Source organism: Anomalospiza imberbis, chromosome Z (assembly GCF_031753505.1).
Source record: "Anomalospiza imberbis isolate Cuckoo-Finch-1a 21T00152 chromosome Z, ASM3175350v1, whole genome shotgun sequence".
NCBI classification, from domain to species: domain Eukaryota; kingdom Metazoa; phylum Chordata; class Aves; order Passeriformes; family Viduidae; genus Anomalospiza; species Anomalospiza imberbis.
The window spans coordinates 54,435,578-54,462,436 of record NC_089721.1 but is presented as its reverse complement, the minus strand read 5'-3'; the positions used below and the strand labels follow the sequence as shown (position 1 = coordinate 54,462,436).

The following is a 26,859-nucleotide window of genomic DNA, read 5'->3' as shown; positions in this document are numbered from 1 at the left end:
GAAAATGTGTTACTGATAAGAGAATGGGCTGGTGTTTAATGCTGGAACCATGACCGAGGTAACATGTGCTCAGGTCCAGGTTTCTGCCAGACCCATGCTGAGACACTGAATAAGCATGAACATTGAAACACTTGAGGAGGCAAGAGCCCTACAGCTGTATAGTCCTTCCAGAAGAAATGGCTAGACAGCAGGTAGTGAAGGGACTGCCTTCTCTCCAGGCACATTAACAGTGACAAGAGCATCCTCAGTGCTCTTAATTTATTCAGGCTTCCTAAGCAGTAGAGTTTGGTAGAATTTGCTTCTTTTTACTTCAGATTGGGTATTTCTATGTCTGTAGAAACCTTTAAAGAGCAAGCCTTACTTTCTTGTGGTTAATGCACTTGAGATTCAGCTGTAAATGTTTTTCTTACTACCCCTACTAGAATTAAGATATAGCATATTATAAAGCTGCTCTGAAGCTCCGAGTGCCTCACAAAATGAGCATTTCAAGACCATTTTTAAATGCACTTCTTAAGAATGACGATGTATATGCAAGCACAAGAGTAGTGATACCTTCAGAGAGTAAACGTGAGACAGTAGTAATATAAAGATATATTAGGTACATCTAGATGGCTAATTTTCCTTCTTTCTTATCCCATATACATAGGTTTTGCTACTTTTTTCCACTTAAGTGCCACCATAGCTATTTAAAAAAAAAAAAATATTATTTAACATGTGTTGTTTTTAGCTTTCAGAGGCTGTGTAGTTAGTGATAATTATAGAGCTGGCTTGCATCTGAAGCAGCATTCAGCCTCCATGCCCATTAATTAGTTTGAAGCGTCTAGTGGTGTTCACTTATGTGCAGAGTAAACAATTACTGGAGAAAGGAGATGTTGCCAAGTTGGTTTCTCTTTGAGTGCATTTGTAGAGGAGAGCGAGCTTTGCCTCCCACCTGACAGAAGCAAGATTAGGTTAATTGGTAAAATCAGCTTCCCAAATCACAGCAGAGAAGCAGCTCTCTGAAACCACCCATCACCAGAGGATGCCCTCCTGCCAACAAGGTAAACAGAAGCTGTAGAAAACATTGAAATGAGAAGAGAGATCCTCCTGTGAAGAAGGGGTGAGAGAGGCTGGGAGAGTGGACCTGTTTATCCTGGAGAAGACTGAGATGGGATCCTATCAATGTATATAAATATCTGAAGAGGATGGAGCCAGGCTGTTCATGGTGGTGCCAAGCAATAGAACAAGAGGCAATGGGCAGAAACTGATGCACAGCAAGTTCCACCTGAGTATAGGAAAGAACTTCTTTGCAGTGAGAGTGACTTGAGCACTGCAATAGGCCACCCAGGGAGGCTGTGGAGTCTCCCTCAGTAGAGATACTCAAAGTTGTCTGGACACAATCCTGCACAATGTGCTCTAGGATGAGCAATGTAGAACAGAGAGGTTGGATTAGAAATGCTCCAGCGGCCCCTTCAAACTGTAACCATTCTGTGCTTCTGTGAGTTTAGAGAACTGCAGTCTTGGTTGTATTTTTGAGCAATCACACCATTTGCCCTTATTTTATCCCTCTTTTGAACATACTAAACAGTATCTGCCAACTTCAGCTGAGATCAGTTTTAAATCAGAGTTTTCCCCTCATTTTGGAAAGCCAGCAGCTGGCTATTGGTGTATCATCATCATCACATACTCATGTCCAGACAGTAGGTGTGTATAGCTTAGCTACTTGAGGGACCCAAAGGCCAGGTAGTGTGTATGTAGTTCAGAGTTTTGTCTGGAGGGGATCAAGGACACAAATGCTGGAGCATTACATCCTAGTTGAAAAGGAACTGCACTGAAAAAGCAGTACAAAGGAAAGAGGTCCTACTATAAAATCTTGGGTTATAATACTGAAACAAAAAACATAAACCCAGGTCATACCATTGCTACGTTTTTCTTACTACAATCATCTGTCTTTTCTGGGATCAATCTTAATTGCAGAGTAGCTTTGTGCTAGATTGCAGCATCAGGATTCAGTAGTAAAACTGTAAGACAATCTGATGATCACTCTTCACTTCCCTGCTTCCCTTTCTACATACACATCCTGCACAGGACTGCGTTCTCCTTGGAATCACACTGCTTTCAGTGTTTGCAAGAGATTAAAAGAGAAAAGCCTTTGTGCTGAGCAGCAGCCAGGACTGTCTCCATGCCTGACACCTGAAAGAGTCTCTTTTGTTATCAGCAACAACCTGATTTGTTCCTTTTCATCTCTCATGGACCTGGTATACAAGCCATATAAACAGCTTGTATTCCTTCCTCCTCTCTCTGTCTCCTCCAGCATGCTGAGCATCTTCTCTTCTGATTTGCTGCAACTTACCCGTGTCTATATTCTGTGAATACAGTCCAGAGTGCCTGAGAAAATTCCTGAGTACTGGGACACTGTCATCTATCCTGTTCATAAGCTCTTAGCCTGTTCCCTGCTGTGTACTCAGCCCACAACCCCCCAAAATTCTCAGATGTTGTTGGAGACTAGAAACTCCCAAGAACACACACTTTTTCACAGGATTTGCCTGCAGCTGTCCTGTTTTGAAGGCTGATAGACTTTACCAGCTCAGGCTGCACACTGTGTACCAGATGCACAGTTAGTTTGCTAGTTTGAACTTATGTCAATACTTAGGTGAGCTTGAAAGTGTGTGCCCAACCTCATACATTCTATGTAGGAGTGTTTCACGAAGTGGAAGGTGTCAAGCCTTTGAAAAAATCTACACTGTACTAGCTCTATTTTCTCAATTCATACAAACTACTCTAACTAATGTACAAGACAGTATCTCTCCTACCTCTGAAAAACTGGGCAAAGCGGTGTAACTCCAATGATAATCAGTGCTGAGAGTGAACTGGTGTTTTTCCCCTTTGCAGTGCGAACATGTCCTAGACTTCGGTCTCCTCAAAACGGACACGTTAATTGTTCAACAGCTGATATTTCCTACAAGACAGTATGTTTTGTGACCTGCAATGAGGGCTATGAAATTGAAGGAAACAGCAAACTCACCTGCCAGGGAACCTCTCAGTGGGATTCAAAGGAACCAAAGTGTGTGGGTAGGTATCTGATCTAACTCTGTCCGTGCTGTCACAGGTGAGAAATTGTTCATATTTTAACAACTAAGTGAAGCTAAGACGTGAATGAGAATTTGTCAATGGATGTTTTTTACATGTCTTAGAAGTTGGGGAAGGACAAAGGAATTTGTAAATGGAGAAAGTGGACAGATTATCATTTAAATACAGCATGGACTGCTGATTACTGAAAGGCTGCTGTATCTCGTTAGTGTCAGACACTGTCACACAAGAAACGTAGAAGCAGTAGGTCTAGCGATTAAATATGAACAACCAGCAGTTTGAGTTACCATCATAAAGCTAAAGCTTATGTTAGCCAGGCGCTGTGAGTGCCAACTAAAGGTGCAGCAGTTGTCTTTTTTGCTGGACTCACAGCAAGGAAATAAGAGTTTACACAAGTTAGGAACTAAACACCTCTGAGTCAGGATTCAGAGATTGCGCCAGCTGTGCAGGGATAGGTAGGTATGTATTGCCGTTCCAAAATAAAGGACTGTCTATTTCAGAAATATCTGTTTAGGACTAGTGGCAGGTACTGAATTAACTTTGGAAAGGAAGATGATGAAATACAGTTGAAACCTCCAAAAATAGACTCAAGGGAAAAAAGAAAAAATGCAGAAGTCTAAAGTCCACCAATACAGAAGCTGATCCAGTGCTGACTAAAGTCAGGGTGAAGTATATGTCACCTGGATCCAGTAAATGCAGTGCCAGTAGGGTGACGTCACTTGAATGTCTGGCTATTTTTTTACTGTTTTATTGCAGTCTTTAAAATGTGGACTTTGTGTGAGACAAGCATAAATTTCTAACTGTAAGTACATTCTCTGAAATTATGAAAATAATCCACAAGAAATAATTTAACAAGACAGTTCGCTAAGAGATCCTAATCTTTCTTCTGTTAAAATCAGTGGAAAAACTTCAATTAACTTCAAAAGGAAGGGACCCTGAAATCCAGTTGGGATATTATAATTAGAAGATTAACCATATTCATCAGTTGAATTTATCCTTCCTAGCTTAGCATTTTGATTAATAAAATCCAGCTCAACTCTCTATCAGAAGATTTCTTCACACCATGCAATATTGCCTCTGTTCCTGGATTACCCACGGCAATATATTATGTTTTGCTGAGTCTGAAAAATTTAGTGAGAAGGTTACCTTTGATTGTCAGAAAGGAAAGAGCGTTAGCTAGGAAGCATCTCTGCTGCTTCTTGTGACTGGTATCTAGAACAAGCCTGCTGAAACTCTGGTTCAATACACGTGTGTGGAGTTTTGTTCAGGGAGAGGTGTAAATCAGAACACTGATATTGTATCCTCCTCTTGAAGGTAGAAGCTACCCTTTGTACCCATTTTATGAATGATCATCATTGTCATGGAGGTATTGTCTGTTAATTTTTAGTCCAAATAGCTCTAAACTATTATTTACAGTCTGCTATATAAAAGGTACTGGGAATCCTGCTGTATTTAGGCATTTGCAATTGATAATTTATTGATTTAATATGCTTCTGTTAGAAAACTGAAATGGACTTGTCTTCAGTCTGTTACCTTGAAACAGATTTCTTGGACCTCAGGGTATCCTTCTAGCTGGTTTTCTGAATGCTTTTGGGTTTGATTGTTCATCAGTGCAAAATTTGCCGTATTTGCAAGTTAGCTCACTGAGACTGTACCACAGCCATGTGTAACCCCAACTGACACTGTGCCATAACATTTCCTGGATTGTTTACAGTCACTTCTGTGGGGTCTATTGTCATGCATCTGTTTCCAAGAGACTGGAACATAATGCAAGTTTGGATATTACATATGTTTAAATTTTTTGTCTTTTTCATTAAAGATATTGTTAACAATGAGCTACTTCTGAGTAGGCTACATGTATTTTATAGGTGTCTGACAAACAAGATATCTGCTAAAAAAGGGGAGCTTGGTCATTTGTCCAGGTTGAGGAGAAAAAAACCAAAACTAGGAAAGCTCCATAGTCATATTCTTATGTTTCCTACCCACTGGCAAAAGTTTAATATCTATCACTTTAAAATAAATAAATTTTGGAAGATGCTTTTCTCCTCTCTTTGTTCAAGGGTTAGTGAAGTAAAAATACAAATGACATCCAGGGTGTTGATGCCATCTAGCGTTGAAATTACTAGTTCACACTCCTGATTGCAGCTGGTCAGTTTTATTCCTGAAGCAATCTTGGCAAAGGGATTGAAGGAAGGAGGCATGATTTGCTTTATAATCTTCTTATTTATTCCTTTTGATGTTGAGAATTATAATACAGTGTTGTGTTTCATCACAGGTGCTTGCAGGTGAAAGCAGGCTCTTGTGTCTCCGTAGAAATACTCTTCTATTAATTCCTTATCAATATAACTAATGTTATGGATATCCCTCTACCCTTAATGAATTCCAGACTTTTGGATCAGCTTGATCAAATTCTGGAGTTGAGCACAGATTAAAAAATCTGAACAACACTATTACAGTTGCTTTTCCTGGTAAAACCTGTCTTACTTAAAAGAAATTCCCTTTTGCTAGATATACCAAATTTTATTCTGATTTTTGTCAGACATTTCAGGATTGTGCTGTACTTGGGTTTTTCTACTATAGCTGGATGTGTCTCAAACAAGAGGCCCAGCTGGTTTTGCTTCCCAGAGAGCTGCAACTTTCTCTGCTTTTTATGCTTACATGTTTCAGTTTCTCTACTTGTTCCCAGAGTAATATACATTTTAATGCTTTTAACATCCCTCTACAAATATAGTTTTTAAAATTTTTGATCTTTTTGCTATTTGTCAGTTACCTTCATGTGGTGAGCAACCAAAACTTAGAGACTGGGGTTTTTTCCCCTGATGGAGTTGTTCCACCTTGCAGAGCCAACAGTATCTGCCTGAACTATAAAAATGTGTTAGAAGTGTTTGTGACCTGTGCATCCTATTGGAATGAAGTGCAGTTGTTAATTGCTTGGACTTTTAAGCATTTCAGCATTGAGGGTTTAAATTTCAGGAAATACATAGAATGCTTAGAATCTTTAATTTTTTTTCATGCATAAAAACCAATTTTCAGTTACTTGCTGTGTGTTTTGGGAAAGGAGAGGAGAGAAGAGGAATGTGAAGTATTTTGAATGTGAATCACTTTTGTGTCATTAAACCATTGCTAAGAGCTCAGTAGAACTTCCCCTCTGTGTAGCTGGGTTGGGTTAGTTTTTGTGTTCTCTTGGTGTAAAGACCTGTCTGATTGCTACACTGACAAGCTATAAAGAGTTACAAGTCTTCTCATTGGTTCTGAGTAAGGGAGTGTGTTTGTGTGTTTGCCTATTATCTGTTGTAAGAAACAGTACTGAAAAGTGTGCAAACTGCATTCATGAGATACCCCGTTTTGCCCCTTTTTTAATGTCTCCATATTTGAAGTAAAAATAATATTCCTAAAAACAACAGCTTAAGAATGAAACAAAGTTTTCTTGAACCTGTTTAAACACTTCATGGTATTTGCTTTGATGCAAATTGTCTTCAGGATTTGTTGTGAACCCTATTAATAGAACAGTTCAAAACTTCCTTTAAACCCTTTCAGCAACCATCAACCTCCCTGATTTTACAGAGCTCAGCTGCTTCCTATGTTCACCCTGAGTCTTTCCAGCTGTTTTGAACACAGACAAGACCAAGTGCAATTTAATTTGGTTTGGAATGCAGTAAGCAAAATCATGTGTCATATCCCTAACCTATAAAGAGTTCATGGCAGAGTATTCTTCTTCTTCTCCCTTATTTCTTCTCCCTTCTCCTGATTTCAAGATAGAGTATAGAAGATGTAGAAAGCTACAGATACCTCTTCAATTCCCTCTCTCCTGCTATGGTCTAATTTTCATAGAAGCAAGGAAATGCAACTGCAAAGCAACCATGAAAGATGAAGATGTAAGAAAAAGAAAAAGAAGGAAAAGAAAGGCAAATTTATAGAATGAGATATAGTGGATCTGCATGAAAATTACCATTGTTCGGTTTCAGTAAAGAGCATGAGCAAGAAAACAGAAGACCTGATAAACTGGCTGCTTTTTACTTCAGTCAGAACTGAAAGTCAAAATGCAAAGTTTCATCAGGTTGTAATGTGTTGGTGCACTCATACCCTTACAGACTCTTGAAAAGACCGTATATTTTGTGTTCCCACTAATTTTCCATATGACTTTATTTGCAGGTTTTTTGAATGCGTACTTTGTGTATATCAGTTATAAGTCATGTTCTACTGCTGTCTTGCAGAAAAGCGTTGTCCCATCCTCCAGAAACCAGAAGGTGTGACAGTTGTCCCTCCCAGTTGTGGGCTGGAGCCTGCCATTTCTGGGACTGTGTGCCAGCTGAGCTGTCCCCAAGGATTCATCTTGTCTGGAGCTAGAGAAGAAATAAGGTGCATTTCATTTGGGAGATGGAGTGCAAACATCCAGGAGGCTCTGTGTAAAGGTAGAGACCAGCACAAAATCATGTCTGTGTATACATGAGTGCAGAATTGAAGGGAAGCACATAGCAAATAACTGAGTGAGGACACGCATGGAGTGGGGAAAGCACAACTTGAACAGTGTCTAAGAAGTATTGCCTGTACCTTTACAGCTTGCCTCTCAGATTTGCTTGTAGTTTGTAATAAAATTGTGGAGTTCAGAGGTCCCTTGAGTGTGATCTTGTAGAACATCATCAAGTTCCTCTCCTGGGCTCCATCTCTCATTTGTTAGGAAGCTGCCTGAGATAAATTTGCAATTTCAAAGTAGAGGTGAAAGCTCATAGCTTAAAGATATTCAAAGTGGAACCCACACTTCTAATAAAATAATAATGGTAATACTATCATTACTGTTTTAGCACAAGTTTATGTAAACCCTGTAGTCAGAGCAGAACTGTAAAGGCTGTGTAAGGCCTGGCTGATAGACAGACTATAGAGATGTGTTCATTTTAACTGTCTTTGAGTGGCTACAGCTGTTGACATGCTCCAAGCAACAATCGACAAGAGTTAAGGCCAAAATTCACTAACATCTAGTGTATTGGCTGACACAGAGTGTAAAGCTGGGCAGGAGGTGACATGCATTTCAGTATGGTTCTGCCATATTTACCCACCTCTTCTAGAAGTGCTAGGTTATTTATTCCCTTACACACAAGCATAACTGTATTGGAAAGGGTCTGGCTTTGGATTATAGTAGGATAAAAACTGGAGTTTCTCTGAGAATATGCTCTTCACCTCTTCGTGAACTATTGTGCTCTGAGAATTATTTCTTTCCCCCCAGACTGGGGCCCTTGCCAGCCACTGGGTGATGGAACAGTACAGAAAACAGTTACGCCAGTCATCATGCCAGATCACTACAGAAACTGAGGCTTTTTTTTTCCTCTGTACAGCCCAGGAAGATTTTGTCTCTCTCTTTAAACATACTGTTTCCCATTTTGTGATGTACCACATTGATTTTCTGAATCTCTTGTGTAAACCTGGGCCAAACCACAGTTTTTAATATTTGATGGGATCCCAGCAAAAGCTGAAGTGTTTAGATCAAGATAAAACAGCGTGGCTTTGGTTCAAGCTTTTAGATATTACCAGTGCATAAAGCCCTAATGTAGGAGGCACTGAGAAACTCTGAAGCTTATTCTTTTTGAGTAAAAATGAACAGTTGTATTTCAATTGCTTTCATTCTTGTTATTGTCTTTCTCTGTTTTGCTGCCAACATATTTGGCCAGTTCAAAAGAGCCATTTTTTCTGACTTATTTATTATTAGCCTTTTTAGAGAATTTCACTTTTAAGTGGAATTTGCCCCAGTCTGAATGCTGTGGTCAAGGGAGTGTGAACCATAATTGGTAGTTATTTATAAGAGTGCATTGCTAATAAAATTTTCATTTGAATGAGTTCAATGAGGCAAAATCACATGTATTTATTGCTTTGCATTATTAATTATGTAATTTAATTGCCCGAGTTATGTTTTTACTGGAACTATTTCATAATAAAAATATATGTGAAATAAGTTCTGAGTTGTTTTAAAGCCTCTTGAGCATAGATGATGAGTTCAGAGCCAGATGTATCCTTGTCTTATGATTCTAGAGACCATTTATCAAGCACTACAGCAATAAAATACCCTGATCACAAATGTTTTGGGGGGCCCTGTGCCAGGGAATTGAAGAAGTACTCAGGTTTGTCAGAGAAACATGAGGTGTAGATGGTGGTGGTGGTGGTGTTACCCATATTGTACCACCAGTCCTCTGGAACCATCTGGCATTGTCACATGTCACAAGACTCCATTTGTCCTACATGATACCTTGTAACAGGAGTTGATTAAGCAACTGCTGCCTGAATTCTTGACATTTTTATTTTTAAGTCAGTTCCACAGCATGCTCTAGTGATTTTGAGTCACTATTGTCCTGTTTATAGTATCCATATCATGTCACAACTAGTTCACGTTTTTTTAGTCACTGACTATCAGAAACAAGTGTTTTCATCTGTATGTGTCCTGTGTCTGGACAGGGAAAGGATGGAGAAGGAAGGGATGGATAATAAAAGAAGCAAATTTATTCTTATTTATTACTTGGGATTTGGTTCTATGTAGAAACCAGAATATCGTTGTGTTCAGTGCTAAACAAAAATACAGCAAAAATCAGCCCTTTCCACAGGAGAATTTACCATTCATGTGTGAATCTCTAGGAAAAACTTACAAAGAGATAGAGACAGGAAGTTTACGAAAATGCTTACATTTCTATTAAAAAGAGTACAAAAAAGAGTGATTATAAGGTTTTACTTCTGTAATACCACATATAAAACCAGATTGTCTTCTTCTGGTTTAGATATTGAAGCACCTCAGATTCACTGCCCAGACAATATTGAGACTGTGACTCTGGAACATCATAACTCTGCTAATATCAGCTGGCAGGTACCAACAGCTAAGGATAACTCTGGTGAAGAGGCAAGTCAAAATCTGTATCTATTTAACTGGAGGCAATCTGTCTGATTTCAATTAATTTTATGATCCTAGAATTTCTTTCTTCTGATAAGCAAAAGAATAATCTCCTAGAAAGTTTGTATCTTGAAAATTCAGCATTTTCTGTCTTGATTAGAGTTATACAGTCACAGAACACTGCATGGAGTGTCAGTGCATGAAACCTCATATGGTTAAATTATGTGGTTAAAAGAAAGAATGTGCTCTTGTTTATAGTAGCTGAAGACAGCTGCTTTAAAAATGAGCACTTAGAATGTGAAGAAGTTAAATAAACTCATCTCAGAAGGAAGTAAACCAGCTCATTATCCTAAAGGGCTAACAAGTACACACTGTGATAAGTAAAAACTAATTTCAGCTTCCTGGGTGAGAAAGAGAAATCTGATTTTCCTGTGCAGGGTTCAAAAATGTGGCCATTGGCTACTATGCATGTCAGGGTGTCTGGAAATGGAGTTACCAAGAAAACTTGCTTCAGAGCTGTTTGATAAAGAGCAACATTCCCTACAGGCTCAGGCATGATCAAGTTACAGCAACTGAATGCTTTATCAGGAGTCAGCAGAACAGCGAGTCTGTGTGTACTTTTAATGCACGAGTTTTTTGCACTAGGAAACTGAGCTATCCCAGTAAAAGAGATTTAAGTTCACACATTATTTTCTGTGGCATAGCTATGATCAGGTACTACAGCTCTGCTGACACAGGGTCATTCACTGAAGTGTAGAAGCCAAGTGCCATACTGAAGCATCTGTGGCCTATTAACTCGTACACGTACATAGATTAAAACTGGGCATGTGAGTACTTATGGCCCACAATTGTCTGCTCCACTCCTCTCCCAGGTCTGCTGCCCTTGCAGCTGGAGAGCTGTCAGCAGATAAAACAGGTTCTAAGTTGACATAATGTGCCTTCAGTCCCATTTGACAAACAAGGGTCAGTATGGAATTTTCTTAATACACAGTGCTGTAATCTGCACCAAGTCAGGGTCAAGATCCTGACTAGGGGAATCTGTGTTGCCATAAGGAAGGCAGACTTAAGAAGGGACATAGAGCACTCTGTTGTAAAGTCTGTCCTCAATACATTAAGAGGCTATTTGCATTCAGAATGAGCAGGCTTGACATCAAAGGATATATTCCGTCCACTTTTTGAAACATTAATATTATGATTAGTAACCAGCTTTGGCTTTTAATTAATTAGTGTTTTCCTATAACAGGTCTCAGTTCATGTGTCCCCAGCTTTCATACCACCATTTCTTCTCCCAATTGGCAAAGTTGACATTACTTACACAGCAACTGATAAGTCAGGCAATGAAGCAAGATGCACATTCAATATCAAGGTTATTGGTAAGTGTTGGTAAAGATCACTGGGAAGGCTGTCTGTCATGGCTGAAGCCTCCTTATTTGTGCAGAAAGAGACTGTGAGTCACTGTGGCCTTTATGTGTGCAGTTATAAGCCAAGGAATATTGTCATCTCCATTAAGGCTCTGCATCTCCATAAAAGCTTTGCATACATGCAGTCACTGCTTGCAATGTTCAGTTTGGGGTGTATTTTATTCTGCTGTTCTTCCTAACTGTTAAGATTTCTCCTCACACTGGTTTATCAAATGCATTATTGCATTGTCAGTAATTGCCTTCATCATAAATCTCTATTTAATTCTTGAAAGACTCCAACAAGTTTCCAAAGTTCACAAATATTGCACCAATGCAAATAATTATTCAAGTATTTCTGTCAGACAATTGTGTAATTCAGGTGTCCTGCAGGTAGTCCAAGGTTTGCTCTGGAGAAGACAAACACTGAAGAAACCATGAGTTCAGCAGAATAATTACTCTTATCCGTTCACTAAGCATCTTCCAATTGCAGCAGCTTCCAACTGTTCACCTTTGTTGTATCTTCAGATATGAAATTAAAGTTGCTGTTCTGGTTATAGATGTTGTTTGAGTGTGGCAGTACCTCTGCAGTCTAATGTCATACCATCCTTTCAAATTCTGCAGATGCCGAACCTCCTGTAGTTGACAGATGCAGATCTCCACCACCCATACAAGCAGCAGAGAATGGCTACCCAGCAACATGGGAAGAACCAGAATTTTCAGACAATTCAGGTGAGATAGTGCTCCCCAAAACATACATGACACAGTGGAAGGCTAGAGAACTTCACCTGTTCACCCTTGATCCCTTGGAGTTTGAGATTTGCTGAGGTTCCTTTTACTTAGTTATTTTTAAATAATTTAGAAGATTTGCTGCCATTTCCTTTTCCATTTTTCAAGGTTGGGTATGAGCAACACTTTTTTTTATCGATGCTTCAGGTTATCTTTTAACTCTTCTAGGTGGTCCACTGACTGTCACTAGGAGTCATGCACCTGGAGACCTCTTCCCCAAAGGAGAGACAACAGTCCGGTACACAGCTGTGGATCCTTCTGGCAACAACAGGACATGTGAGATACACATTGTCATCAAAGGTGTGTTGTCTTTAGATTCTGGCCAAGACCTGGCATTGTTTTAACTGAATATCAAAATGATGCAAGATTGCTCCACCTCCTCGTTTAGTTATTCCCATTTTATGTTGAGGTAACTTGAAGGCAGGCAAAATATTTGCTAGTACCAACAAATAAATTGTTCATGACTGAATCGGCACAGCAGTGAATTTGGAACTATAAATTCAAACTACATATAAAAGCATTGAAATTATGATTCATTAAGCAGTAAAACTTACAATTCTTGCAATACAGTGTAAAATGTATTAATAGGTGTTACTCAAATCTTGCTTCAAATCTGTAGTTAAAAGGAATTTTCTGCCAATTTTTCTCTAATTACATGGAAATACTGCAGCAAATAATAAAACACTCTTTAGACTTTGGAATATGCTTGTACCTATAGATATACTACTGCATTTTGTTTATTGCATAGAGATCTCTTCCCCACAGTTCATTTTCACATTAAAAATCAAAAAAATAATTTGGCAGATCTATTATTAAGAATGAAAAATCTATTTTATATCTGCTTTCTAGTTTCTATGTCTCAGTTGGACATCTATATAAAATATCTGTTAGGGAAGAGAATTTAAAATCATACCGACTGGTTATAGCTTTCAGGAAAGGTAAGTTGCAAATGAGCATGCTGGTCTCTGATTTGCTCTAATGAATGTGCTAGTCTCTGATTTGCTCTAAATCTCAGCAAGAACCAGCCAGTGCTTAGAACTGGTATTGTATCAAGGTCTGTACCATCTCAGACATTTTGTGGTTCGGTGTTTGTGACATTGTATTTACAGACGTTCAGAACTTCCTTCACAGCTGGACTGAAAAATGAATCATAACTGAGGTCATGAGGCTATCCTAAGATGATTCTAATGAATTCATATGTTGCTGTGAGGGTCCAGAATGGATAATGTTTAGTTTCAGAGTTCAAGATGTAGTATAGTTTACTAGAATTCATTGTATAAAGTTTGTGTGAAAATTTAGATTGATGTTTTATATTATTTTAGTAAATAGTTTTTCATATGTATAACTTTTTTTTAAGACTTCACATTTCTGGTTTTCTGATTGCAATAGCAGAATTTGAGAATTATTTAGCAATAGCCTGATGCTGACTGTATAGATATAGCAAATAATGATTCCACAAATTTCAACAGAAGCAAGATCAAGTCAGTATTAAATACTTCTAAAAATCCTATCAGTGCTGTTTTCATGCAGGATCACTTATTTCACCATGTTAATCAATATATAAATCTTTGTATTTTTCACAGGTTCTCCTTGTGATGTTTCCTTTGAGCCTGTGAATGGTGATTTTGTATGCACATCAGATGAAGCAGGAGTTAATTGCACATTGCACTGTGCAGAGGGTTACAGCTTTTCAGAAGGATCAAGTGAAAACTACTATTGTGCATATGATGATGGTCTCTGGAAGCCACCTTATTCTCCAGAGTGGCCTAGCTGCTCTTGTAAGTCTTACTATTACTAGAATGGATCTGCAACTCATGGAAAACTGAATTTAATGAGAAAGCAAATGAAAATAATTTAGAAAATCTGACTTCTATTCATTTGTAACAAATATGCTCTGTCCTCTGCCTCTGAATTGTTACAAAGATGGTGAAATAATGTTTGGAAGTCTGTAAATATGTTTTTTCAGAAGCTGTCTAAATCACAAAAATAGCAGTGAATTTCAATTCCAGGAATCACAAAATAGCAAGGATGGCAAAGCAAACAGGTTAATTGAAACAGTTTGCTAACAAACACTATCAGTGTCTTTTTAATAGGAATACAACAGTCTTTGCAACTTACTGATTTAAATGCACAGTGTGTGCTGTGCTTACATATCTAATTACCACCAGATTGGAAGAGCTTATGTGTTCTCTTTGAGAGGGACACATGCAAAACTTCAGTGGTGGAATTTTGCACGTTTAGTGACATTTTTATAATAAATGTATTAGAACTACATTTGAAGCCAGTCTTGGTACCATGTTGCATCTGCTTCCATCAGAGTCAGTTTCTTGGTTTCTGGATGAGAATTTTTATATTTAGTCTAGCAGCATTAGTAATAAGACTTTCATATTTATTGCTTTTCTCTCAAAAGTTAGCATGGAGTTTAGTTGACAGTTCATAGGTTTCTTCCATTGAGAAATAGCTGAAGTAGAAAAGTTACCTGGGTTTTAATTTCTTTTAACTTTTCCAGTAAATTTCATGCCTGCCAAAGGGTCATATCATTTGCTGAGATGTAAGTGATCCATTTGGATTGCTGATTCAAAGACTGTATTTATATTCTTGTACTTCAGTTTTAGCCTAAATTGTCTTGATTTTAGTTCTGAAACTCTTGCACTGATCAGTAGAAATTTTTTTCTCCAATTTTTCAGTAAATCGTTTTGCAAATCATGGATTCAAATCCTTTGAAATGCTCTACAAAGCAACACGATGTGATGACAACAATCTTCTAAACAGCTTTACTGATGCATTTCAGAGTGCACTTGGTAAAATGGTAGGTTAGTAAATACTCCTTCCCTTTGCATACTTCTTGAAAAATATTGTTACTTTTTCCAAATAACTAATTTTCTACAAGAAAATTGACAGCAGAAGCCTGTGAGTTAAATCTATCTTTTTCAGAGGCTGATAAGTTATTTTTAAAAATAAAGATGATTTACTGGCATTTTAATGTAATTCAGTTTGGTCTCCAATGTGGACTTGTACAGGACAGAATTTATGCAAGTATCCAAAATTTTCAGTAGGCTTCCAAAGAGAACCTGTGTAGTTTTGAAACCCCCAATCAATTGCCGCCTCAGTGCTGTTTTTCAAAGTCGGATGTGGTCATAAAATTAATGCATAAAATAAATGCATAACCAAATAGCATGAATTAACACACATATGTACAAATGGATGCATTCCACATTTGGTGTGTACATCCAGGTGCTTGTATGCCAGTAGCAGTGATCTGCTCAGGTTTCATGAGTTTCTGAGTTCTCACTCTTAAAATTAAGAACTGCACAATACTGAATCTTCTCTGCCATGGCTCTTGCTCTCCACTTCAATATCACAATCTCCCCTGTTTATCCACAAATCTCTCCTCATCTGAAAAATAGATCGAGCAGAACGTTGAGTTCTGATCCCAGGAGTGGATGTCCAGGCCAAGTGCAACATCATTTTTCCAGTGGAGAAAACTGGGCAACTACACGTGTTTTTGCAGAACACAGCCCATATGCTAATAAAAGGTTGTCTATTAACTAAAAAATATTGTTAGCATATATAAATAATGGGCAAACTCCTGCAGCTTTGGAACATATGTCAGTAACACTTGTCAAATGGATGAAAACTTAAGCGATGTGTCAGGCAATGTCTAACACTTGGACATAAATGTCAGCTACTCTATTGCCCTGATTCAGGTTTGCTCTTTCCAGTAGAGAAATCTTGACTGGTTTTATTTCTGTTTGTTTCCCTGGTACCACCAGGTTCCAGTGCTTGGGCTGTTCCTATTGGCAAGAAAAAGATAATAAGAAAAAATGAGTAGTGGCCTTTCCAAGCATTTACGTCAAAATGCGACGGTCTTGAAAAACATTCAAAATGGCTGTTTTGAATATGCTTATTCCTATTCCAAAAAATTTGAAGAAGGTTTGAAAGCTAGAAAAAAGTAACAGCATTGTTTTAAACCTGATAGAATTACAAGTAACATAGCTGGAAAAAACACAGATGCTTTATAAATATGAGTTCTCCAGTCCTCTTTGGCAGGGAGAAAAATGCCTGAATTTATTTCTGTATTCTTAGATTTGGCATGCAAGAATGATTAATTGTAAGAGTAATGAATTTACATCTTCTCTTAAAAAAAAATATCTATAAGAAAGAGATTGTATTCATGCAAGTTTCTTTCCTATTTCCAAGCTGTATCAATAAAACATAGTCTTCTAGAAGACCTCGCCAGGGTTATAAGAGACATGACAGGGGAAGTCTAGTGTCACTGGCAGAACCAGGACATTGCATTGTAATTAGATGTTTTTATAAGTCAGGGGAGAGGGCTATGTGGTTTTATGTTTTTAAAGTTATTCTTCTTTATGTTGAAAGGTCCCATCATTCTGTAATGATGTTGATGATATTGACTGCAGATTGGAAGATCAGACACAGAAACACTGCTTGGAATATAATTATGACTACGAAAATGGATTTGCCATTGGTAATTATTGATTCCATAGGTTCTTAGCCATCCAGGTTTAAAGCAGCATGATTCCTGCCACAATGTCTTTAGTGAGATTTTTTTTTTAAAGTAACTTGTGGTACATATAAGATAATAAGCAATTACATAAAGAGTTTTATAAAAATATTGTGGAACTCTTTGATGTCTTGTATCAATGCTGCTTCCTATATAGTGTGGAGTGGAATTTCCTGGGATGCCTTATGGTTGGGAGAGAAAAAAAAGCACACATACACAGAGTCCTAGAAATGTGCTTGGTTAGCCTAGAAAAAAGGAACTTCTTAAAAACATACAGTTTAAAACCAAAATGCTGAAAAGCTACAATAAATAGATTTGGAAGTTGTTAAGAAAATGAGAAGCATCTATGATGCCAGTTCGGATCTCCACAGAATCCTCACTGTGTAAAGCTATAAGCGCTTAAGTTGGCCTATTCACTGTGAAAATACTTCCAGCATGCAAGGGCAAATTTTGCACCATGACTGTGGCTATTTCAGAGTGAAAGCCATAACCACCCTAGTGGTTTTTCCCTCTTTGGTTTATGCTAAAGTAAGTAAGCTGCCATTTTCAGTCCGTTCTTGAACAGCTTAATGTCCGTGCTGTACTGCTGTTATTCTTGGCCTTTCTGAGTCCCATAGGGGTGCTGAGAGCAGAAAAGATGAAAGTGGATAACTTATATTACCTATCTTAGCAGGAGATATTTTGGCAGATCCATATCAGAATCTGTCATAGGAGTGTGTCTCTTTCACAGGTTTATAGTGGAGTTACTTGGTAGAACTTCCTGCTTATAGTCACCTTTTATAATGCTTCACTCTGAGAGCATTCCTTTGTGTTCAGACATGGGGCTGGTCTAGATGTTCACGCTGCAGTTGTCATCAGGGTAAGGATGAATACTGATGACAGCTGGAACTAATCTGTAAAGGCATGTGGAAAAAACAATTACAGCCATGGAACGTAGCATCCTATTCACTTCTGGTTCATGTCAGCCTCTTACCAGAATAACCTTGTTGCTGTTTTTCAGGAGTTTCTCATAATTTACAGTGTGGAAGCAGGAGAGGAGAACTCTCCTCAAGGCATAAGAGGTAGCAGTTTAGAAAATTAGTTGTGAAACACACAATATTAAACTGTGGGCTTAACTTGTCCTAGTTACCTCTGTAAACAAAACATAATCTTGGTGATGCTAACAGATACTTGGCAGATTTTTTTTTCTATCTTCATGTCTTTTAAAAAATAATCTAGATCAATGAAATAGACCACATCCCTCTAGACTTAGTAATCATGAAAAAGATTATAAACAGAAAATATTTTGATTGAAATCATGTTATAGTGATGAAGGACATTAGAAAGGGGTGAATTTGACTCACTGTGTGTAACAAGAAATGCCTGTCAGGGGGTAATACATAGACAGGATGATGCCTTTTCTGAGAGTCCAGACAATGTTAGAACTATTCAGAGTTCTTAGAAGATGCAATGGAGACATGGCATAGGCTGTGCTGTCTGTGAGTAGGCAAGAAGTGGAATCAAAGGCAATATGGAATTGTTGAAGAAGTTGCTGGCATGTGAGGGTGGCAAGGGAGGGTTCATGCAAGACAGAGGAAGAAAAATAATTGCAACATGTGACTTTTATAACTACTTCTTTAAAGCTTTGACTAATTTCACCAGACTCAGGACCTCTAGGTTGTAAGTCAGGAGTAAGATGTTTCGTTAGTAAAAATGTGGGAAGAGTGACCACTTGTACAGAGTCAAAGCCAACAAGTGTCATCCAAAGCTTCAAACAGATGATATTGCAGTTGTATTTTAGAAATAAGTAAGGGTACTTATTTTACACATGACGCTGCTTTTCTTTTGTTTTTTTCTTAATGTCCCACAGGACCTGCTGGCTGGGGAACAGCAAATCACCTGGATTATTCCTATGGTGATTTTGTTGATGCAGTACAAGGAGAAGACTTCTTGTCCAAGCATCTTTCTGCCTCTGTAAAAGCAGCACCTGCTCGGGTCAAAAGGCATAAGCTGAATGTTCCAATGACTGACCAAAAAATCAAGTTAATATTTAACATCACAGGTGAGACAAGACAAAATACTGAACTTCTCTGCTTCCTTCTTTTTAAAAATTGTGTCTCTAATACATTCAGTAAAACTTCTTCAGCTCACAAATGCCTGGTGAAGATGCAGATGGCAGTTCTCTGGACACATTCATAGCCCCATTTCATCACAGACTTTCTTCTTGGGGGAAAGATCACAGCCTCATTTTCATGGAGAGCTTTGTGCACATGGCCTCCTTTTCACTTTCTATTGACAAGCTTTAGTGTTGCACCCTTGATAAGTTCCAGAGTATGCTGGAAGTGCTGACTGCAAAATTTGTGTGTTTTTTGTGTTTGCTGTTTATATTCCAGCTAGCGTGCCACTGCCTGATGAAAGGAATGATACAGTGGAACTAGAAAACCAGAGACGGCTCCTTAAAACTCTGGAAACAATCACAAACAGGCTGAATAGAACTCTCAATAAGGAACCTATGTATTCTTTTCAGTTTGCATCTGAACTCATTGTAGCTGACACCAACTCACTGGAGACCGAGAAAGCCTTTCTTTTCTGCAGGCCTGGTTCTGTGCTGAGAGGGAGAATATGTGGTAAGCCAGATAACTTGTTGCTTATGTGTATTTAAAATCCTTTTGCAAAAGAAGGTTTTAGAGGATGTTTGCAGCGGGTTATGATTTGGCACAGACCAGTGCTTGTGGTCTCCCATAACAATAAACTGCAAAAATGCTTTGCACAGTTTGACTTCTAGAGGATGTTTATGTTCCTAACCAAGGCCTGTGGAAAAGGGATGCTTTGTACCCAGGATTCCACTCCCAGAGGGAAATCAGTCATATCCTTGCTTGGCCATACAGAGAAAACAGTGCTTGGTATGCAGTCTTTTAACCCTATTAGTCCTGTGAGTGATGTGTAGCTAAGATGGGTATTGGATTCCATTTCTTGTGCATAGTTGAATCTTTGCAGTGTTCCAAATCTCCCTATCTGCTGGGGAGCAGAGCCACATTTCATAAAGACATTGCTTGACTAAATGGGAACTCCAGTGGCAAAAGAGGTATGTATGATTTTTCACTCTAAGGGAAACTTAGGTTTCCAACATTACATTACAGTCAACTGCCCTTTGGGTACCTATTACTCCCTGGAACATCTTACCTGTGAAAGCTGCTGGACTGGATCCTATCAAGACGAGGAAGGGCAGCTGGAATGCAAAAGTTGTCCATCTGGTAGCTATACTGAGTATCTACACTCTAGAAGCATCTCTGAGTGCAAAGGTAGGGACTTTTGTCTTATTCGGGCAGTCACTTCTGAATTCTTGGTAACATCCTTTTGGACCCCATGGTCGAAGTACTGGAATGAAGCTAGTGTGTGAAACAAGGAGCAGTCCTAATTGCATCTTAATGCATATGCATAGGGAAATATCTAACTTTTCATCACTGCTCTACCATGCAGGGTGCCTAGGCAGAGGTTCTGAGAAGAGTTGGCCTTTGATGCTTTGTTTAATTTCTGTCTTTCATTTCTGTATTTCAGTTCTGTAATTGCATTTTTCAGACACTAATACACTTAATATAATTCCATTGTCATCCTTGCCAGCCACTTTCCATCATACCCTACAGTGCTGTGGCATTGAACAGCACAGAACCGCTATGTGTTCATGACATCTTCTGAAAAGGAAATAGATAGTTTGGTTTAATTTTTATTATCTTTATTGCTATTAGTTTTGTTTTGTTGATTAAAATGAGTAACTAAATAGTTAAAATGAGTAACTAAATCATCTGTGAGGCTGATTGCAGAGAATTCACTTGTTAATAATTCATAATTGCGCTATCAGTACCCTACCACAACTGTCTTTTTTTTTTGCTCTTTGTACCTGTTAAGTCCTTCAGAGTAGAGTATAATCCAGAAATAAAATTCCTTGTGATGTGTATTGTGATTTCAACATTATTTTCAGAGATCAGGAGCCATGTTTCCTGTTGGATATTGCTTAAATTTTCTGAACTCTTTTGCCTTATAGCTCAGTGCAAGCAGGGAACTTATTCACCTAATGGCCTTGAGACATGTGAAACATGTCCACTTGGAACATATCAGCCATCATTTGGATCCAGGAATTGCATCTCTTGTCCAGAAAATACATTAACAGTAAAAAGAGGTGCTGTGGATGTCTCAGCTTGTGGAGGTTTGTAACAAAAAGAGTAAGAATTTTTTTAGACTAAATATTAAAAATGTCTAAATTCTTGTTTAAACATCAGCTAATGTTATCCAGTTCATCTAACTGAGACTGAATTCCTCTTCTGGTTAAGTGTAGACCAGGGAACATTTCCCAATAAAATGACAGGTCATTTCCTGTTACCAATTCTCCTCCTGATTCTTACATAAGGAGGAATAAAATGAGATATGTGATGGGTACCTAAATGAAAATAGAATATTTTTCCTTACAGAAGAGAAAGTGAATTGTCACTACTATTTCTCCCTTGTGTTCTATGTAATAATTCTGAATTTTAACACAGTTTTATCAGTAATTTTTTTGAAGAAATTCTCCTCAACTCTGTTTGACAAGCTTTGCCGGAAGAATTGCTGGGGAAATAGTCTGTAAGGATTCATGGTGCAAAGTCTTGTCTTTGTCCTTACTCCTTCAACTCCTTCAACTCCTTACTCCAACAACAATGATTAAAACAAACAAATTACAAAAAAAAAAAAAAAAAAAAAAAAAAAAAAAAAAAAAAAAAACAGGTGTGAGAGACAAAGGGAAGTTCCATTTAAAAGCTGCCTCAAGAGAAGCTAAAGTAGTAAAATTAAATACTTCCCAGATATTCCATAATCCTTTGAGAACAAGATGGCATCTCAGAGAAGATTTTAAATCAACATTTCCTAGAGTTGTGAATTCCTGCCAGATTTCATCCTGTTCCTTTTTAGTCTAAGAAGACACTATGACAGGAGAAAAGAAAGTGATAATGAAGAGGTGGAGGGAAGTAAGGTGGATGTGCAAAAGATCAGGTCACTCAAAAAGGTTTTCTTCCTCTTGCAGTACCATGTCTTGCAGGCGAGTTCTCTCGTACAGGTTTGACACCTTGCTACCCTTGTCCCAGAGACTACTATCAACCAGACCCAGGAAAGTCCTACTGCTTGTCTTGTCCCTTTTACGGAACAACAACCGTTATTGGTGCCAGATCCATCACCGATTGTTCAAGTAAGCCACATCATCTCTGCTGGATGAAGCGAATAAGAGGAACATCTAAAAGATAGCCAGAAGTAGTCTTAACACTAAACATCCCACTTCCTCTCTGGACAAATGTAGGATATTGATTTCAAGCAGTGAAGTTCTCAGCTGGTTCTGCCTACTGGTGTTGCCTCTGGTTTTAAGACTAACTCTGATGCATGCCAAGGCTCAATAAATGGAGTATACATATGCAGTGTGTGTGTACCTTGCCTATGTGTACTATGCACATATGCTATATGGAGAAATATATATAAAAATATATAGTATATGCATGCATGTATCTGTATATAAAAACATATTAAATATTTTTATGTGTAAAAACATGTATGTATTTTAGAAGTGTTTGTCCTTACAAATACATATTTTTGTAATGGGTGATGTAAGGTTTCTTTTTATTCCCACAAATTCATTTTTTTCAGTATATATTTAGGCACATTACTAATGTGTAGTTATAATGCCCCCATGGAAGAGGGACCTTGTTATACAGTGTTATTAACAGTGCTTTCATATCTTTACACTTTAGGTTTTGGCTCTACTTTTTCAGCAGCTGAGGAAAGTATAATGATGGTACCAGCCTTCCCAGAAAATATCAGCAAGCAGTACAAAGTCAGCAGTCAGGTAAGGACAAGTGTTATTTTCCAGTGCTATCTCAAATTAAAGAAAAAGCACTTCATGCAGCAGTAAACAAGAAAGACCTTTTTAACTGTAATTATTTTGCTGACTTTATTTCCTGAAGAGATGAAAGCAATGGTTAAGAGGGGAACACTCAAATTCTCTTTGTCATCATAGAGGAACTTTCATTGAACAGAGGAAGTGGCATCAGCTGTTGACAATCTTAAATTCTGTTTTTGAAGCCTTCACCTGATATATTAAATACTTATTGCATTTGTAAAAGAAAAGTAAACTACATGGAAGAGGTTCAGATAATCTAGAAAAAATACAATGTCTGTGTTCAGTCATCTGAGGACTTCCATATGCTGAGTACCAGAAAATGCTACCAGAAATTTAAGTCTCAGATGTAAAATCTTGAGTTTACATGTTGTAACACAGATACACTTGAGAGGAGGCAAGCAGAGCTCCATTCTATTGTGAGTACCCTCTCTGAAATACAGGCAAGTGAAACTAGTCAAGTGACAATGTTTGCTGGAGATGCCTCCTTACCCCTTCACCCCCAGTCTGTAACTCTTGACAAGACTGCTTTGCTTGAATTGGAATTTGGGATATTGTGTAAAAAGGAGCAAAGTTGATTTGTGACGGATTTGGCCTGAAACATTATATAACACAGGGACAGGAGACAAATTTATCTCCTATGGTTTTAGTTGACCATTTACTCAAGGGCTTTGATGAATTCAGGTTTGCAGGAATAAGGAGAAATAATGCCACATGGTCAACTTCCCAGTCAGGTCACCTGATGGCCAGTAGCTGATGTAGAGGGATGCAAAGTGGAGAACTTGAATATAAAAGTAGTTTAATATAAACTGTGAATCATAGCTCAGACAGTTTTGAGGAGATTTTGCTAAGTGAAATGTAATTTTAAAATAATATTCACATTTATGGTATTTTTTAGTAGGAAAAAAGCACAAATGGTTAGCATGCTGAGAAGACAGAGGAGGAACTAGAAGCTAAGGCTGGTGACTTTTTTATCCCATCTTTCCAAAGTAACTGTTGGAGCATGGAATTTAAAACTAGAGTACTGTGTGCTAGCTTTGCTGTAATTGTATCATTTGTGCCTTTGGCAGGTCTTTCATGAGTGTTTTCTGGAACCATGCCACAATAATGGGACATGCAAGCAATTGGGAAGTGGATATATTTGCATATGCCCACTTGGATATACAGGTAAAAAACTGGGAAGCAGGTGAAATAGCTACTACTTCATGATGCCCTTAAAATTAGGAAGTTTTAAGGAGTAAAGCATTTCAGTATAGCCTAACTAATTGGAATATTCATCACATGTTTAGAATATATATGAAAATAGATACTTCTTCATGTCCTTGCTGAATTATGTTGTCTTTTGCAGAAAAGGTTTTGATTGGGATTTCTTTTAATGGAATTAGTGGATGTGAAAATCCTGTCACTTGGCAATATTCATGATTAACAGAAGCTAGAAATTTGCAGTCTTGACAGCTAGTTCCACCTGTACAGAGCTTGTACTTGTCTTCAGTGTTAGCTACCCAGTTGCTTCAAATCAAAGAGATGTCTTATAATTCAGCTGTTATTGAGAAGTTACTTTTGATTGCCCCTCTCTGAAGTTGATCAGTCTGCTGCCCAATGTGTATCACAGCTTTCTAACATCATTTGTCTCAGGTCTATGTTAAAGCACAACCTAATGAAAAGATAATAAACCTGAATGTCTGCCAATGTTGGCAATTAATCATGTGTTCCTACATTAGGTAGTCATGGCATCCGTTTTTCTGAAGAATTTTAAATTTTGTATTCCTATTCTAAATCCTTTATTTTGCATTCTAGGCTTGAAATGTGAAACACAAGTTGATGAGTGTAAATCATCTCCTTGTCAAAACAATGGAATATGCAAAGATGGCATTGGAACCTTTGTTTGCCACTGTCAACCAGGCTATTCAGGTAATTTGTTTCACTTCATAGCTTTTCTTCAGACAGGCTTGGTTTCTGTGCCAAGTAAGTAACACAAAACACAAGTGCTGTGTAATTTCACATCCAGTTATAACAGGAAAACAATATGATCTACAGGTTAGAGTAAGGCTCTACTATATCTGAATAGGTTTTGAAATAAAAGGGCAAGCATCCAAGGACAGGGTGTGGGAGTGTGTGTGTCTGTGTGTGTGCATGTATCCTTCTCCTTTGTGACAATTCTGGTCTGAAAAAAGGAATAAGGTTTAGGGAATTAGTAAATACTTACAGGGAAAGTGCTTGTAAGACTGCCCAGCTAGACACAGCATTTATGCAGTTGCTTTACTGCAGCCCTAGGAATAAGTAAGTGGGCTTTTGATTATGTTTTTTCTCAGTGGTTTTAACTGCCACCAGCACGCACGTTGAAGGTATTGAAATTTGCGGGGAAACTAACACACTTGAATAGCTGGCCAAAACAGCACCTGATTTCTAAATATGGAAATAGACTACTGAGAAGATGATTTTGTGTAATTTTGTGTTTGTGTTTTCCATTAGAAATAGTCCCCTCACCATTCCTGTTTATGACTATACATTTATTGATGTCAGCATTAGCTGGGTGGGTTTTTAAACATTATAAAGATACACAATGGACTTTGCACATTGATCCCAGCATCTAAATAACACAGATTATCTTTGTAGCTGTTGCAGTAGTGCCCTCAATCACATGATTTTGTCACCCACTCTCGGTAACCTTTGTCATACTCACGGTACGGTTTTGTTCTGTTGTTCACATCCAGTCACTGCAGCATACAGTCTGTGACTGTGTCTTGATCATGCCTTGTAATCCTTGATGTTCAAAGGTCTCTTGTGCGAGGAAGACATAAATGAATGTAGCTCCAGTCCATGTTTGAATGGAGCCCACTGTGTTGATGGCAAGAACGGTTACCACTGCACATGTGCAAAAGGGTTCACAGGTACACCTTGTTCTCTTTGAGTCAGCTTTTACTCTTTCTGACCAAAAAATGTGTCTTCCTACCCTACCCAAAGTATTTCCATCTCACGGCTATATAGCAATATATATAATATATTACATGTTAATATGAATGTAAGTTACAGACATTCCTTGGGTCCATCTAATCTCTCAGACTCTTCATAGTTCAGAAGGATTTACTAAGTGCTAGATCTTCAATTAATAATTTTGCTATGAACTTGCTTTGTGATGTTAAGAAACTAATAACAACATGCTAATGGGTTTAAATCGTTGTTTTTAATTTTATTTAAACATAAAAATATTTTAACAGTAGATAAAATGGTCTATATTAAAACTACTCCCCAATCTCATAGCCTGCTTTCACAGATTTCAATAACAAATACACATATCTGTTGATTATCATGCTGCTAAAAAGTTCCACTATATAATCACATGCAGTATCAGTGCTTGTGGCATAGAGTCTCTTGCACATCATAAATCACAGAATCACGTGTTTCTGGCTTTCACATCTCTCCTTAGAGTTAGGGTTTCAGCGAGATGTCTTCTATAGTAGGTTTTCATTAGTTGCCCAGAACAATTTCTCAGGTGATTTCCTGGTTCACCCCAAATTAGTCACATTTAAATTCGACAGTTTGCTACATGTTATTTCCGTAACTGTTGAGATGGTTCCCATAATTCTACTGTGTTTACTTAACCTCTGTTAATGGAGCAAATTCCAAACCTGCATGGCTACTCTGATGTTTGCTTTTTCTTAGAAGATCAGCTACATCCTTTAAAAAATAGAGATTGGTTAATAATCTTCTTTCTTAGGTAAATTCAATCTAGAGCTGTTACTTTGTTCGGTTTTTTTTTTCCTCAGGTGATCACTGTGAAAGGGAGATGAATGAATGCCTTTCCAACCCATGTCTTAATAGGGCTGTTTGTGAAGATCGAGTTGGGAGTTTCTCCTGCAAATGTCTTCCAGGTTTTACTGGTGTCTTGTGTGAAAGAAACATTGATGAATGTCTCAGCAGACCCTGTAGGAATGGAGCTACATGCAGAGATGGTATCAACAGCTTCAGGTGAAAAACAGATGACTGATGTAATATAATGTGGAAAGTCAGACATGTTGAGGTGCCTCAGCCTTCTCAGATTTCAGCAAGCATATTTTGGCAGACTGATCCAAAATAAGTGGTCCCTGTATGAAGATTAAAGGAGAGCTTAAAAGACAAGAAAATATATCCTAGTGTCTTGACTCTTAAAAAATTCCAAGGAAATCAGCAAAGAACATATGCAGAGTTTGAAATGTAAGACTGCATGGTTTTAATATTGATCTTCCAAAAGATGTCAATTTTTCCAAACTTCAGGGATTTATCTTGCTTTCCACTGGAATAATACAGGATGACCAGTTATGTACTTGGTAATACTACA

General features: G+C 38.0%; 2 protein-coding genes across 2 annotated transcripts in view; one reads left to right on the top strand and one right to left on the bottom strand.

Annotated features, from left to right (window-relative positions):
* Positions 1 to 26,859, bottom strand: part of ECPAS (Ecm29 proteasome adaptor and scaffold) — a 424,259-nt gene that overhangs the window by 184,936 nt on the left and 212,464 nt on the right. The gene's annotated exons all lie outside the window — the stretch shown is intronic.
* The window catches only part of SVEP1 (sushi, von Willebrand factor type A, EGF and pentraxin domain containing 1), a 118,306-nt gene that overhangs the window by 41,059 nt on the left and 50,388 nt on the right, over positions 1 to 26,859 (top strand). The window contains exons 6-24 of the mRNA XM_068176581.1: positions 2,872 to 3,051; positions 7,284 to 7,481; positions 9,828 to 9,946; positions 11,181 to 11,310; positions 11,959 to 12,066; positions 12,292 to 12,423; positions 13,707 to 13,901; positions 14,811 to 14,932; positions 16,504 to 16,612; positions 18,498 to 18,689; positions 19,021 to 19,254; positions 19,768 to 19,929; positions 20,670 to 20,831; positions 21,681 to 21,842; positions 22,396 to 22,490; positions 23,612 to 23,708; positions 24,339 to 24,452; positions 25,319 to 25,432; positions 26,309 to 26,510. Of these exons, the coding sequence (XP_068032682.1) occupies positions 2,872 to 3,051; positions 7,284 to 7,481; positions 9,828 to 9,946; positions 11,181 to 11,310; positions 11,959 to 12,066; positions 12,292 to 12,423; positions 13,707 to 13,901; positions 14,811 to 14,932; positions 16,504 to 16,612; positions 18,498 to 18,689; positions 19,021 to 19,254; positions 19,768 to 19,929; positions 20,670 to 20,831; positions 21,681 to 21,842; positions 22,396 to 22,490; positions 23,612 to 23,708; positions 24,339 to 24,452; positions 25,319 to 25,432; positions 26,309 to 26,510 (2,827 nt within the window). The remainder of the gene's footprint in view (positions 1 to 2,871; positions 3,052 to 7,283; positions 7,482 to 9,827; positions 9,947 to 11,180; positions 11,311 to 11,958; positions 12,067 to 12,291; positions 12,424 to 13,706; positions 13,902 to 14,810; positions 14,933 to 16,503; positions 16,613 to 18,497; positions 18,690 to 19,020; positions 19,255 to 19,767; positions 19,930 to 20,669; positions 20,832 to 21,680; positions 21,843 to 22,395; positions 22,491 to 23,611; positions 23,709 to 24,338; positions 24,453 to 25,318; positions 25,433 to 26,308; positions 26,511 to 26,859) is intronic.